This window comes from Cynocephalus volans, chromosome 17 (genome assembly GCF_027409185.1).
Source record: "Cynocephalus volans isolate mCynVol1 chromosome 17, mCynVol1.pri, whole genome shotgun sequence".
Classification (NCBI taxonomy): Eukaryota; Metazoa; Chordata; class Mammalia; order Dermoptera; family Cynocephalidae; genus Cynocephalus; species Cynocephalus volans.
In genome coordinates, this window is record NC_084476.1 from 28872395 (window position 1) to 28888243 (window position 15849).

At 46.6% G+C, this 15849-nt stretch overlaps 1 protein-coding gene across 2 annotated transcripts; it reads left to right on the plus strand.

Annotated features, from left to right (window-relative positions):
* The first annotated feature begins 9127 nt into the window (after positions 1–9127).
* KLF4 (KLF transcription factor 4) lies at positions 9128–13850 on the plus strand. 2 transcript variants are annotated; one of them, XM_063082130.1, is made up of 5 exons: positions 9128–9720; positions 9840–9960; positions 10642–11632; positions 11732–11896; positions 12890–13850. In XM_063082130.1, exons 1-5 carry the CDS (start codon positions 9716–9718, stop codon positions 13063–13065), a joined length of 1458 nt encoding a protein of 485 aa, XP_062938200.1. In that variant the 5' UTR covers positions 9128–9715; the 3' UTR covers positions 13066–13850. The 2 variants fall into 2 exon arrangements, with proteins under 2 accessions (XP_062938200.1, XP_062938199.1); XM_063082129.1 differs by having other exon boundaries at positions 10642–11896.
* Positions 13851–15849: the final 1999 nt, after the last annotated feature.

Genomic DNA, 15849 nt, shown 5'->3' on the forward strand with positions numbered 1-15849 from the left:
TGATCCCTGTACTAGCCAGCCACCAAAAAAAAAAAAAAAAAAAATCATCTTCTATAAATTGAGCCTAAATAAATAAGTGAATATCTCTAAGGGTGCACATCGAAATTTTGTAATATAAAAAACTGAAAACAATTTAAATGGCCATCAAAAGGGGATTGGTTAAATATCAATATTAGAAAATATTTTGAAGTTGTTAAAATATAAGGGTTTATACATTAACATGAATAGATGTCTGTGATACGTTGCTAAGTGAAAATGAAAGCACATTTACAAAGCTGTGTGCAAATGACAATCCATGTTTTAAAAATAAATTTTAATATTTTCATTTATGTGTAAAAACTCTGAAAATTTATACACCAAGCTGTTACTTGTCCTATCTGGAGAGGTAGAGTAGAGCTTTTTTTTTTTTTTCTTAACTTAAAACACACATTTATTGATTTTTTTAAAAAAAATAAGCATGCATTAATTTTTGAAATCAGGAAATATATTACTTTTTTTTTTTTTTTTTTTAAAAGATGACCGGTAAGGGGATCTTAACCCTTGACTTGGTGTTGTCAGCACCACGCTCAGCCAGTGAGCGAACCGGCCATCCGTATATGGGATCCGAACCCGGGGCCTTGGTGTTATCAGCACCGCACTCTACCGAGTGAGCCACGGGCCGGCCCAGGAAATATATTACTTTTAAAAAATAAAATAACAAAATAAAAGGAGCAAGGGATTTTTTGATCAAGCATGGTGCAGTAAACAAACATGTCTTCCGATGTTCCCTTCTGCAACCCTATTAAAACGATAGTAAAGGAATTAAAAAGGCAAAACCCACCAGGACAAAGTAGCTATGAAGCAGATAGACAAATGCCCACAGACTTAGATTAGAGAAAGTAGAAAACTCAGCAGACTGGTTTCAAGATGCAGGACCCCGAAAAGTTCAGGAAGTAGAGACAATAGGTAACTCCGAAAGTGGGGTGCATGAGGGGAATGAAACAGGATTGGTGATTGAAAAGCCATATAAGAAACAGTTAGAAAATCCATCCATTCATCCATCCATGCAAGCAGTTAGGCCCTAAGATCCTTCCCGAGCCCCGTGCAGCTGGGTGACTGCTTTTCCTCCAGCTGGTGTAGAACGTTAGAGGTTTACTCTCCAGATAACTTAATCCTGGAACTGGACACAAGGAAGCCAGGCACAGCTAAGGACAGGCACAAACGGGGAGGATGAAAGGCTACTTACAGTGTTGTCATACATCAGGCTCCTTCCCTGTGTGGACTCCAAGGACTCTGGTTGCCTCACTTAGTTGCACAACCCTGGGCTAGTTATTTAACCACTCTGTACTGCAGTTTTCTAAACCATAAAATGTGGTGCATTAATTAAACAGATATGTGTTGAGCGCACATTATGTGCCAGCAAACTCCATTGCCTTATGGAATGAGAGTAAGTCAGGTAGGGTCTCCGCCCCTTGCAGCCTACAACACTAGTGCATCCACGGCAGGACCAGCCTCTGAGGGGTGGTGTGAGGACAAAATGGCTTAGTGCATAAAAGTACTTGCACAGCACCAGGTATAGTGTCTTATAGCGGGGATGTTAATTTGAATGTCTCTGTTCCCTCTGATTCCTGGAGGGAGAACACAGCAGATCCTGCCAGTATCCTTCTAAGAAAGACAAGGTTAGAACTTTGCCACCGTTGTCAACAGGTATACAATCCTTCAATGGTGAACTTGACTTTTTTTTTTTGTCTTTTTCGTGACCGGCACTCAGCCAGTGAGTGCACCGGCTATGCCTATGTAGGATCCGAACCCGCGGCGGGAGCGTCGCGGGGCTCCCAGCGCCGCACTCTCCCGAGTGCGCCACGGGCTCGGCCCTGTGAACTTGACTTTGAAATTCCTCTCTGTCCAACCTAACCCTTGACTAGTTTATGGAGGGTCAAAGTCACTGTCTTTCTCGATTTGATACAGACAAAAAGGCCTTTGTAAGTCACGGCATGAAGACAGGAAACATAATTCCCAAGCTACTTTATACCTGGCCCTACTTAAAACAGTGTCTACGTGAGGTTTTAGGTGAGCCTGATCTTTGGTTGTTGCATCTGCAGTGAAGCTGGGATATTTGGAAAAAAATATGGTGACAAAGCATTTTAGTCTTCAAGATATTGCATCATCTCCCAATATTGAGTACATAGAACCAATTTCAAGTTATCAAACAGAGATTAATTATGTCAGGTTTCATTGGTAGAAGGGAGAAACCAACATTAATGTTAATTTTCATATCCATTGTCTCACTTAATGCTCATAGCAGCCTTGTGAGGCAGGTACATTCATAGACTCATTTTACAGACAAGGAAAGTAGATTGCAACTAGATGACGTAGCTTGCCCCAGGTCACTCAGCTAGTAAGAGGTAACACAGGGCCTGGAGTCCAAATCCTTGGGGGACAGAGTCCATCTATCTCCCCCAGAGTCTAAGCATACTTTTATTCCCTGCCATTCATTCTTTCTCCTCCCATGATCCAGTGAATTCTGTCAAGTCCCCCTCCTTTTGGTGAGGGGGCTGGCTGGTAAGGGGATCCAAACACTTGACCTTGGTGTTACCAGCACCACACTCTACCGATTCAACTAACCAGCCAGCCCCCCTCCTTAATTGAGTTATAGCAAGACAGCTCAAAGAACTCAGATAATGACATTCTAATCTGCACTCAAACAGACCAAAGATATTGTCTTGTCTTCAAAGAAGCCCAATTACTTTCTTTTTTAATGGAAAACTGAATTTGCTGAATAAAGCATCAGAACCTTGAAACTCAACAGTTCAGTGTTTACCACAACATTTAGGTCTGGGAGCTTTGTTGGGTAAATGTAGCAACCAGAAAAATTCAACAGTAACTGACAACATAGACTGATTCCTCTTTGAATAGATTACGTTTTGGAATATCTATTATGATACTGGGAATTCCTCTAAGATTAGATAATTATTCCAGGAGCTTTCTCTTCCAGGAAGCTTCTGGTTGTCCCTGAATATAAGGGAAATACGTGTCTAGATTTGAGTTATCAACTTTAAACAACGCATCAAACACAATATGAGGTATTTTGGTATCGCCAGAAAATTATTTTGGCCCTTTTTTTCATTGCTGGCACTAGTCCAACTCCCAGCACTCTTCTCACCAGCCAGTATGTTAAAATTGATAAACAAAACAATGTGAAAAAGAGTCAACCACAGAGTAATCAAATGCATTGTTAACTTTAAAAAAAAAATCGTTTCCCTCCTTGGCTCAAAGTACATAATGTCAAATTGACAAAAATAACCTACCATCTTGTCCAGCCCACAAACTGAGAAGAAAATTAAACACGGAATTGTTTGTTTCTTGTTTGCATTTCTCAGGGTGCGAAGCATTCATTTTCAAACCCTCAAAATTCCTATACTTTCCATAAGCAAAAATTTTATCTCTGATCATATCTAAACCAGGGAACTGTGTTTTCCTCAGAAGGATGGCATTGTCTTAGTCTAAGAATCCGAGGCACTGAAGCTTTTAAATAAAGGAAGTAGAATCTTGGAGAGTATATAATGTCTTAGTTCTCCTTTCTAAGCTAATTTTCCCCTGAGGGAGGCAGCCAAAACTTGGTAGACAAAGTCAGGAAGAAAATTCCAGCCACCAGGGTTTCTCTGCCTACCTGCCTTCTTTGCTAGTTCATTTAAATACTTTTAAATTTTTAAACTTAAATTTAAATTTAAATATATTTAAATTTTAAATTTAAATACTTTTAAATTTGCGAATTAACTTACTTTTAAAAGTGTTTCAAATGCTTATAGCATCTGAGTCACACTAGATAGTAAATGCCAGCCCCTAATTTCTTTTGTAAAGAGAACTGTGATGTACCATATTCTTAAAAGACAGTACTCTCCACTTCAAATTTAAAAATAAGCAACCTAAATAGAGATTTTTTGTATCTCCTTGATATCTAAGAACAAGCTGAGGACACTGAAAAGCTGAATTTAACATATTGCTGTCAGAATAGTTCATAGGTCTTTAAGGCAATCTCATCACTTTCAGGTTTTCCTTTTAAATAGTTTAAAGGATGTATTTAGCCTAAGTTTTTTTTGTGTTAGGAATGTAACTTAAGTGATCAAACCTAAGGGTTCGCAAAAATGATTTTAATTAAATTTCTGAGAATTGATTTTCAAACGTCTGTGACTCATTTTCTTCTCTTAAAACTTCAATACCCAATGTTTGGGTTTTGAAAGGCAATGAATTTGGCTACAGAAAAGAGTTGACTCTTTCGCCATTTGGTTTTGGTTTTGGTTTTGGTTATTTTTGTTCGTGTTTTCAAGTTTGTTTTATTACAATGTCTCGGCCAGGGCTGTTCTCTCACTTTGTTCGACTGTTTTGAGAGGACAGAGTTATGAAGGACTTTTTTATGTCTCTTTCATAGATCTTTTCAAAGAGAGGAAAGAAGAAGGAGGAGGAAGAGAAATGGAGAATGAAGTACCGAGCCAGTGAACTCTCAGCTGGAGAGAAATGATGCTGACAAGAAAAGGACAGGGTCCCCCACCCCTTGCTCTTGTCCTGTTCCATGAATAGTTCTGCTCACTTCATTCATTCTACACTGTATGGTCACTACTGGGCCTTTGTCCTAGGGATGCCACAGTGGACCAAGATAGTGGACTACAAACAGGTAACAAGATAACGGAATTCCACTGGGTGAATGTCATAGCAGAGTCCCCACACAACTTTATTAGAGCTCAGAGAAAAGAGGACTAACCTAAAAGGGGACTCACAGACCAAGGGACAATTAAGAAGGATTTGGGGATTTGAGAGAACCTCCAGTTCAGGGTTTAGGGAAGGTGAGGTCAGTCTCTAGAAATGACTCATGAAAGCTTGCCTCTGGGGCCGGCCCGTGGCTCACTCGGGAGAGTGCGGTGCTGATAACACCAAGGCCCCGGGTTCGGATCCCATATACGGATGGCCGGTTCGCTCACTGGCTGAGCGTGGTGCTGACAACACCAAGTTAAGGGTTAAGATCCCCTTACCGGTCATCTTTTAAAAAAAAAAAAAAAAAAAAAAAGCTTGCCTCTGGCCAGAGTGGGAAGAGCTTGGTACATCAGGTTAAGCAGTTTGGGTCTTGTTCTTCTAGGCAATGGGGAGCTGTTTGAAAGACTAGCTGTGGGGAGGTGAGTAGAAGCAGAAATTGGTGGTCTGTGAGCAAAATGGATTAGATCCAGCAGGGTGATCCCAGTGGGAAAAGAAGAAGAGGACATTGGGAGGCTACAATCTCAATTAAAAGATATGAATGAGGAGAACTTGAACCAAGGCAGCATAGGGAGTTAAGAAAAAGACAGTGTAGATACTTAGGAATGGATATGGTTGAACGCTGTGGATGCCTCGATGTCTGGGTCAAAGAAAATGAGGGAAGAGTTGAGGAAAACCTAGTTTCTAGCTTGGGAAGCTGGGGAGGAGAGATGAAAGAGTCTGGGTGGTTTGAGGTTCTTGATAACAAAGGAGATTAAAGAGCCTACAGTTGAGAGCTGCAAGGAAAGACCAGCTTCCTGCTCAAAGAGAAAAGTACATTATTCATTCATTCAACAAACACTTATAGAGCATTACTATGTGCTAGGCAGGCACTGTACTAGGACCTCGGGATGTATCAGCGAACAAAACAGTAGCTCCCGTCCTTAAGAACTTTATGGTGCCCTGAGAATATTGGTGATACTAATAGCTATCACGTATTGAGTGTCAAGTCCTATGCTAAATACTTCACTTAGCTGATCTAATTTGATCCTCATCGCTCTAAGAAGTAGGTACTATTAATATCCCCATTTTACAGAAGAGGATACAAGCAAACTTTCTAACTTGCCCAGCTAGAAAGCAGCCCAGCCAGATTAGGAAATTTAGTGTCAAAACTGACTTTCTTAACCTCTACACAAGACTGAGGTTAAAAAGAGGCAAGGGGATGGGAGTGGACGCTTTGTCACCTTTGAAAGTTGCAAACACCTCTCGGTTATATATTAGTAGGAATTTCACTTCAAAGCAACGTGGATACTTAAAACCATCTCTTGCTTTCATCTTTTCTTTTTTTGTGAGGGTGGAGGGTACCTGGCCTGCTCAGGCATCAAACTCTGGACCTTGGTCTTGTTATCAGTACTACAATCTAACCAACTGAGCTAACCAGACAGCCTGCTTTCACCTTAAAAAGCAGATTTTCCTGAGTCCTCGGGCAGTTATGCACAGACACCCAATACCGGGTAGCCAGGCTCCTTGCCCAGCCATGGGTACAGAGTCCTTCACTTGAAACTTTTATGCAGCCTCTTCATCCTATCACACCCCATTAATCCCCTAGCACTAATGGTCTCCATCACATCTTCTGCCAACTAATGCAGTTTGTGTTGGAAAAAAATTTTATTTTATAACTCTGAGGACATTAGTAATTAACTTCCATACCACAAAACTTGTAATATCAGTTTGCTGAAATAAAGTCACCAGTATTTAATTCTTCTTTAAAGGGTGTCTTCTATTATTATTATTTTAGAGTGCAATTAGTCATCAAAGGTTTACTCAGCCTCATGTTTATAAATTATATAGGGCAGGGATTTAACTCTTCTGGCCCTACCTGTTCTGAAGAGAGGGAGGGTCATAACCCTGTTGTCAGACTGGCATCTGCCTTGAAAGGAGACGATTTATGAACTTGAAGTTCCTTACCTCTTTTAGAAATCTGGGGTGAATATAGAGATTTCCCTTTATGATGCAATCAGAGGAATAACCAGATAGTTGCCTACTGTGAAGAGGCACTGGCTTATATTATTTAGAAGGCTGTTTGGAAACTATCTTTTTAAACTGAGTTTCAGACTCTTGTCTTGATTACATGACATAATAATAGTGGCTTCCCAATTAATCTGTGCAAAACTATTTTTTCATTGTGGTGGTTATGGTTAGTTTTTTGGTGGGGGAAGGGCTACTGCCTTATATAAATACATGCAAAGCAGAAAGGAACCTGGTTTGGAATATAGGCAAAGCAGAAGGAACCTAAGTTGGAAATCCCAAGTTTCGACTTTGAGGTTTACACCCCGAGGGTGATGGCTGCCAGTCAGTGGCTCATCCAAGTTCATAGGGGTTTAGGGACCTTAGCTTTGACAGAAAAGTGGTTACCTTTTCCAAGCAACCCTAGGTCCAGCATCCCAAGAAGTTTTTGCCATCATAATGAAAGAGGTAGGGGGAGAGGGTCGCAGGTGTCTTCCTTTCTTCGTTCCTTACTTGAAAATGGGCAATATTTTCAGTTAAAGTAACTGGCCTGGCTCTATGGGGATGGGGTTGAATTCTTAGGGGCCACCAGAGGGAGGGCCTCGGTTTCCCTGCCAAGGCACGCCCCTCTCCCCAGCTGCAGGCCCTCGCAGCCCTTGGCCAAAGCCAAGAGGATGGAAGTCATCCTCAAGGGCGTCCAACTCTCTGGACCTTAGAGGGATTCCTAGCGTTGGCAGAGAGGGCCGAGTCGATTCATAGGGGGCGAGATGCATTCCAAGAATGCTTCTGTGGTCGGCGAGGAGTGGAAAAATCAGGGATAACACTCTCAGGAAACCTAATAGGTACCAGAATCGCAGGATTCAGACAAACAGGTGACAATGACAGGAAGAAACCGGAGCTGAATGAGGGGTGAGCGCACACTCTGCCGGGTGCTGGAGCTTCGACCCCGTTTCCCAGTCCCTCTCTTTCCTTTCCTAGGCTGACACCGGCGGCGTTCCTGCAGCAAGTGCTGGCGAGGGGGCTCCGTGGAGAGAAAGGGCGCAGCCAGGCGCCGCGTGCCTGAACAGAGTAAACACCTCGCAAGCGCACTTTTAGCAAGTGATACCGAACACCACACTCACGTTTAAAACAAAACAAAACGAAACAAACAAACAAACAAACAAAAAACAAGTACTGTTTGCAGAGAAGATGAGGGAGAAAACATTTCCCAGCTGGAAAATTACTGATCACAAACTAAGGGGAAGGTGGGGGTGGAGAGGCAGCGCTTTAAGACTGAAATAACGAAAGCCTTTTCCTTTTCTCGGAATTCCCGGTGGGCAAGGACGGCTGCCTCGGGCTCGGGTGCATTTTTCGGGAACTAGGGTCCCACCGCATCGCTCCACTTCCTGGCACAAAGCCACTTTCCAGCTAAGTCCCTTTCAGTGGGCTTGACCTGCCTGGAGCCTGAGCCGAAGGGAGCGAGTTGTTGTTTGACCTTTACTCGCCATTTCACCTCTTTATGACTCAGTTTTCTCATCCATAAAGTGGAAAGGAGAGTGCATGGCTTGTAAAGTGCTTTAAGATGGTTGGGGGAAAGGTGTCTCGGAGCCTCACAGTCCGTCTTCTCTCCCCACTCTGCAAAGGACATCTTGAGCCCTTTCATTCCCTTCCTCGCTCCTACTAATATCAAAACCATAACTCCGTTCCCCATCCCGGCCTCTTTCCGTCTGATCCTGGAGGGGACCCCTCCTCCTGCTCCTCGTCCTCCCAGTGCAGGGCACCCGCCTCCTCTCCACCCCCATCCTCACCCCGGCAGAAGGCCCGCGAGGAGCCGTGCGAGGCCGGGCCGAGCGCGGGGCTCCTGCCTGCGCACGGGAGGGAGGAAGCGCTGCATGAGTCACGCGGATAATCGCGCTCTTCTCTAACGCGCAGACGGCGCGGCGAGCTCGGACCCGGGCAGGGCTGGAGGCGCGTTTCCGTCCCCCTCCGCCCCCACCAGCTTCTCTGTCGCGGGCTTCGAACTCAGGGAGCCGAGTTCCTGAGTGGCGGCGCGAATGGCCCAGGTCGCACAGCCACGGGACCCACGTCCCGTTCCCCGCGCCCCGTGCCGGGACCGACGCCGCCGCCACCGCCGCCGGCGTCAGCACGGCTCCAACCCGCCAGCTGCCGGGCTGGCGTCACGGCCCGGCCCGGCCCCGCCCGCGCCCCTCCCTCTCCCCCGCCCCCACGTGCGCCGAGTTTGTTTATTTAGCCGCCTTGGCAACGCGCGGGGGGGTGGCGCGGGGGGGCGCGGGAGGGCGGAGAAAAGAAATGGAGGGGCAGGGCCTGGCGGCGGGCCCCCGCGCGCAGCGGGTAGGAGGCGGGGGAAGGCGATAGCCGAGAAGTTAAAAGTAAGGAGCGCGCGGCGGCCGCCGGCAGTTCCCCGGCCCGAGAGGACGAGCGCGGCTGCGGGCGCGCGGGGAGCAGAGGCGGTGGCGGGCGGCGGCGGCACCGGGAGCCGCCGACTGCCCCTCCCCGCCCCACCGGCCCCCCACCCAGCTACCCGCCCGCCAGTGGCCCGCGCCCATGGCCGCGCGCGCCCCGCGCAGCCCCCTGGAGTCCGCGCCCTGCGCCGCCGCCCAGCCTGCAGCTCCGCGCCACCGCGGCCAGTCTCACCTGGCGACGCCGCCCGCCCACCGTCCCAGCCACAGCCCTTGCGCCCACGGCGACAGCCGCGGCGACCACGACAGCGGTGGGGGACGCTGCTGAGTCGAAGAGAGCGCAGCCCGGCCACCGGACCTACTTACTCGCCTTGCTGATTGTCTGTTTTTATAAGAGTTTACAAATTTTCTAAGAACTTTTGTATACAAAGGAACTTTTTAAAAAAGACGTCTCCAATTTATACTTTAAACAAGAAGGATCTCGGGCAACTTGGGGTTTTGGTTTTGGCTTCGTTTCTAAGTCTTCTTTTTCCTCTTCGTTGACTTTGGGGTTCGATTACCCCCGCTGCTTCGGACTCCCGAGGACTTTCTGGGCCCCCACATTAATGAGGTAGGTGAGGCGCCGGGAGCTGGGGACAGGGAGGGGTGAGGACCGGTGGGACGCGCCGGAGCGGCGGCCGAGAGTGGCCCCTGACTCCTGCCTCCGTGTGCTCCCCGCCCGGCCTGCAGGCAGCCACCTGGCGAGTCTGACATGGCTGTCAGCGACGCGCTGCTCCCGTCCTTCTCCACGTTCGCGTCCGGCCCGGCGGGAAGGGAGAAGACACTGCGTCCGGCAGGTGCCCCGAATAACGTGAGTGTTGCTCCCGGCTGCCGGGAGCGCCCGGTGGGCTTATGTGGATGGGGTGGGGGCGGGTGGAACCCTGGGGGTCACCTAAAGCCACGGGGCAAGAGGAAGGAGTGGCCCCCGCACGGACTCCGCAGCCTTCCCCGGATGGCTTCCGCGCCCTTCGCTCTGCTGTACGTGTGCGTGTGGTCCGGGCACTGCAGAGCCGCCTGGGGCTCAAACCCGGTCCTTACACGTCCCCAGGCACGCAGGCGGTAGGGCGGGCGCGCGCAGGCCACCGGGCGCGAGGTGGCTGCGTCCCCAGACGCCGGCTGGGCCAGATTGAGCTTAGCGCGTAGGCGGCCCAGTGGCTAGGGCGCACCGAGAGAGTCTCGGTGTCCCAATTCCGGGTGCGTCCCGGGATCTGGCGGGGGAGGGACCGGGGCTGGCAAGCCGCGGCGCTCGTTCACACGCAATCGAGCACACACTGCATAACACCCTTGGTACATACGCACCACCTCTCCTCGGACCCGGGTGTGGGCCGAGGTTGCAGCAGCGCCCGCACCCGGAGTCCCCGGGCATTCCTGCTTTCCCATTCTCCATGCCCGGGTGGTGCAAGCGAGGGTGGCCCGCCAGCAGGTCACTACGTCGGGTGGCAACAGGAGACCGCCGCTGACGGTTTGCCTCTCTCCCGCCTTGTCCCCGCAGCGCTGGCGGGAGGAGCTCTCCCACATGAAGCGACTTCCCCCGGTACTTCCCGGCCGCCCCTACGACCTGGCGGCGGCGACCGTGGCAACAGACCTGGAGAGCGGTGGAGCCGGCGCGGCTTGCGGCGGTAGTAACCCGGCGCTCCTACCCCGAAGGGAGACGGAGGAGTTCAACGATCTCCTGGACCTGGACTTTATCCTCTCCAACTCGCTGTCCCATCAGGAGTCGGTGGCCGCCACCGTGTCCTCGTCGGCGTCAGCCTCATCCTCGTCCTCCCCGTCTAGCAGCGGCCCTGCCAGCGCGCCCTCCACCTGCAGCTTCAGCTATCCGATCCGGGCCGGGGGCGACCCGGGCGTGGCGCCGGGCGGCGCGGGCGGCGGCCTTCTCTATGGCCGGGAGTCGGCTCCTCCTCCCACGGCTCCCTTCAACCTGGCGGACATCAACGACGTGAGCCCTTCAGGCGGCTTCGTGGCCGAGCTCCTGCGACCCGAATTGGACCCAGTATACATTCCGCCGCAGCAGCCGCAGCCGCCAGGTGGCGGGCTGATGGGCAAGTTCGTGTTGAAGGCGTCGCTGAGCGCCCCTGGCAGCGAGTATGGCAGCCCGTCGGTCATCAGTGTTAGCAAAGGCAGCCCTGACGGCAGCCACCCGGTGGTGGTGGCGCCCTACAGCGGCGGTCCGCCGCGCATGTGCCCCAAGATCAAGCAGGAGGCCGTCTCCTCGTGCACTGTCGGTCGGCCGCTAGAGGCCCACCTGGGCGCTGGACCCCCTCTGAGCAATGGCCACCGGCCGACCGCACACGACTTCCCCCTGGGGCGGCAGCTCCCCAGCAGGACTACCCCGACCCTGGGTCCTGAGGAACTGCTGAGCAGCAGGGACTGTCACCCTGCCCTGCCGCTTCCCCCAGGCTTCCATCCCCACCCCGGGCCCAACTACCCACCCTTTCTGCCCGACCAGATGCAGCCGCAGGTCCCGCCGCTCCATTATCAAGGTCAGTCCGGGGGAATCGTAGCTCAGGCTGGGGAGCCCTGCGTGTGCCGGCCCCCCGGGAGGCACGGGGTGATGCTGACCCCACCTTCTTCACCCGTAGAGCTCATGCCACCGGGTTCCTGCATGCCGGAGGAGCCCAAACCGAAGAGGGGAAGAAGGTCGTGGCCCCGGAAAAGGACCGCCACCCACACTTGTGATTACGCGGGCTGCGGCAAAACCTACACAAAGAGTTCTCATCTCAAGGCACACCTGCGAACCCACACAGGTAGGGGGACAGAAGCTGTGGGAAAGAGAGAGGTTGGTGTCCAGCCCCATAGGCTAACCTTGGACACTCTTCAGGGCCTCTCTGGGATGCCCGCACAATCTATCTCCTCATCCTCATCTGGATCAGAGGAGAGGACGGCAACCCGGCGCCTACTTTTTGCCCAGAAGCCTTTTGCTTGATGGATGGTATCTGTGCTTGAATGTGCAGTTTTGTTAGGCCTGTAAAAGGCAGGGAGATTCCCAGTGGTATGTGAGCCTCTCCCAGCTTGAGCAAAGTATTGCCCTTGTAATCGAGAAGTTATACTTTGCAGTGCAAAAGCGTGATGGTTCTTTTTAAATCGGTTTTTAATTTTCCAGACTACTTTCATTGTTTGTTCCCTTCTCAGATTCGCCCTCCCTTTTTATTATTTTTAGTTCTGGCCTTAGTAATTAGATTTTAAGTTCCAAGAATTTAATAGTTATGATTGCTGGGGCAATTCTAGTTTAAGGTAATCACTGCAGAGAATTTCCAAATCGATGTAAGCAGGTATATAAGGTCATTAGGTGTAGCATTCATTAAAATAACAACAACAAAAAAATAGCCGCCTGTGGCTTTTTAGACTGAATTGTAGTGGGATAGGATATTATTGCTTGGTTTGGGCAGGGAGAGACACACTATCAAATCATTTCCAAATTCATTTCCACCACTGTGATGTCTTGGCTCAAAAAAATGAAAACATTAGCCGTAGAGAAGTCTAGGTTTAGGTGGTAGTTGCGTTTTTGTTGCTTAACTAATGATCCTCTAAAAACAAGAACAAATACTTAGTAATGTATTATTTCTGTTTATTATCTGAAAAGTAGTATGGTCCTTCAGTGGCATACACATTTCCTGGATTCTTTCAGAATGGCGTATGTGGGGAGTTGGTTTAATATTGGACCTCCAGTATTTAAAAGGGCTAAATCTTCGTTATAGCAATGGCTTCAACAGCTTTTTTTTTCTCTTTTCCCTTTCCAGGTGAGAAACCTTACCACTGTGACTGGGATGGATGTGGGTGGAAATTTGCCCGCTCAGATGAACTGACCAGGCACTACCGCAAACACACAGGGCACCGCCCTTTCCAGTGCCAGAAATGCGACCGGGCATTTTCCAGGTCGGACCACCTCGCCTTACACATGAAGAGGCACTTTTAAATCCCAAACAATGGATAGGACCCACACTGCCAGAAGAGAATTCAGTATTTTTTTTTACCTTTCACACTGTCTTCCCAATGAGAGGAGGAGTCCAGCTGGAAAGCACTACAATCATGGTCAAGTTCCCAATGAGTCAACTTGTGAATGGATAATCAGGAGAAATGAGGAATCCAAAAGACAAAAATCAAAGAACAGATGGGGTCTGTGACTGGATCTTCTATCATTCCAATTCTAAATCCAACTTGAATATTCCTGGACTTACAAAATGCCAAGGGGGGGGTGACTGGAAGTTGTGGATATCAGGGTATAAATTAGATCCATGAGTTGGAGGGAGGGAAAACCAGAATTCCCTTGAATTGTGTTTTGATGCAATATAAGTATAAAGATTACCTTGTATTCTCTTTGCCTTCTAAAAGCCATTATTATGATGTTAGAAGAAGAGGAAGAAATTCAGGTACAGAAAATGTGTTTTAATAGCCTAAATGATGGTGCTTGGTGAGTCTTGGTTCTAAAGGTACCAAACAAGGAAGCCAAAGTTCTCAAACTGCTGCATACTTTGACAAGGAAAATCTATTTTTGTCTTCCGATCTACATTTATGACCTAAGTCAGGTAAATACGCCTGGTTTACTTCTTTAACATTTTTATGCAGACAGTCTGTTATGCACTGTGGTTTCAGATGTGCAATAATTTGTACAATGGTTTATTCCCAAGTATGCCTTAAGCAGAACAAATGTTTTTTTTCTATATAGTTCCTTGCCTTAATAAATATGTAATATAAATTTAAGCAAACTTCTATTTTGTATATTTGTAAACTACAAAGTAAAAAAATGAACATTTTGTGGAGTTTGTATTTTGCATACTCAAGGTGAGAATTAAGTTTTAAATAAACCTATAATATTTTATCTGAATAACAATTTTGTCTGTTTTTCTTTTGGAAAAGCATGTAATTTCAGTTTAACTACACTGGTCTGTAGGGCACGTTAGAAGCACACTAAAAAGACAACTATCTCAACAGAGGTTTAAAAGACCTTTATTTTTTTTATAGCTACTTAGTTTTACAATAAGTACTATCAATGTCATCATAGGGCTGAGTATATTATAAAACACCCGGTCTGTGTTTGATCTTTGCAGATGTGCATAAAACTTCACAAAAGCAGTTTCCTTATCTGAATGTGATTTTCCAGGAAGAAACAACTTGATCATTCTTCAGTTTGCTCAGTTTAATATAATAGTGTTCATAAAAAACATATACATCCCAGTTTCACATTTAAAAAAATCTGTAGTTTGTGTCTAATTAAAAGTAAATGAAAATATAAAAGTTTTTTCCCTGTGGAGCCCTGGCCCTGCACGCCTCACATATCTGAGTAACAAAAGAACCCTCTCAAAGCAGACAACCTTGGAATATAGTTCAACAGTGCCCTCCTGAGGATTAAGGCATTCATTTATGCTTCATTTGTTAACAGATCACTTCTGCTTATGACCCTAAAGAGGTCAGAACCAAAGTTTCTAGTGGTTTGTTTTAAAACCTCATCAGTCCCCCTGATCGAAAATGGGCAAACAGACTCAAACAAAATAATTAAGAATTATTCAAATTTACAGAAATAGGTACAAAGTAAATTTAAAAATTTAAATGGTTTAGGACTGGCCAGTTAGCTCAGTTGGTTAGAACATGGTGCTGATAACACCAAGGTCCAGGGTTTGATCCCTGTACAAGCCAGCCACCAAAAAGAAAAAGATTTTAAATGGTGTTTTTGGAAGTTTGTAGCATTTATATTTCTGAAGTAATTAAAGCTTAAAACTGTACTATTATAACTCAAGTGTCTTCGGGTAGGTACCCAAGAGATTGAAGTTAATTTGTGGCTGTCACAAAATGGAAAAAGCACTTGTGACACTTGTCGACACTTTATATATTTGTAATGATGATGTGAGTGACTAATATTTAACATCATCAAGCGGACAGAAGCTGACTGGCATTTTCTTTAGAGTGGTTATTAACTATCCATTTTATCTGTGTCCAGAAGTGTGTTTCCACCATAGGTGCATTTTATAAATGGAATAAAAAATAGAAATTCATAAGAGGCTCATGGTGGATCAACACAAAGTATTTTCTTTGGCTTTTAAGAGTCCAGCATGACTGGAAAACATGGCATGTGTCTTTGCTTAAAAGAAAACAGGTGCATCAATAGGATGGAATTTTATGTGGCTGAGAACGTATTCAAGCACATTTAATGACATGGAAAAATTCTCATGGTATGTTAAGTGGAAAAAGGAGGATATAAGACTATAAACGGTATGATTCCAATTGTGTACATTTAAATGTGTGTGTATTGAAGGAGAGAAACAATAAGAAATTAAGAGAAAACGTCAAAATATTAATACTGGTTTTCTCAGTTTAAATTTTCTTTTTTTTGCAGTTTCTAAATACTCTAAAATAAGTATAATAAGCATGGAGAAACTTTTTTCTAAGAATGAAGGTAAAAATATTTAGGCTTTATATTTAAAAGCAATTAAAGTTATTTAAACAAAAAGCCTACATTCTAACATGTTTTCTTGTATTAAATTGTGGTTGGTTACTCTTATAATCTACCTCTCTCATATAGAAGCTTCTGGCACATATTTGGTGTGTGAAAATGGTTTATTGAATGACTGTTGCCATCTTCATATTTGCTAAGTGCCTAATATCTCAAACAGGAGAAACATCATGCTTAAATTATCAAGACATTTTAAATTACTTAAAATTTTTATGTCATAAGGAAACATCACTGTGCATTAACTTTTTCTAA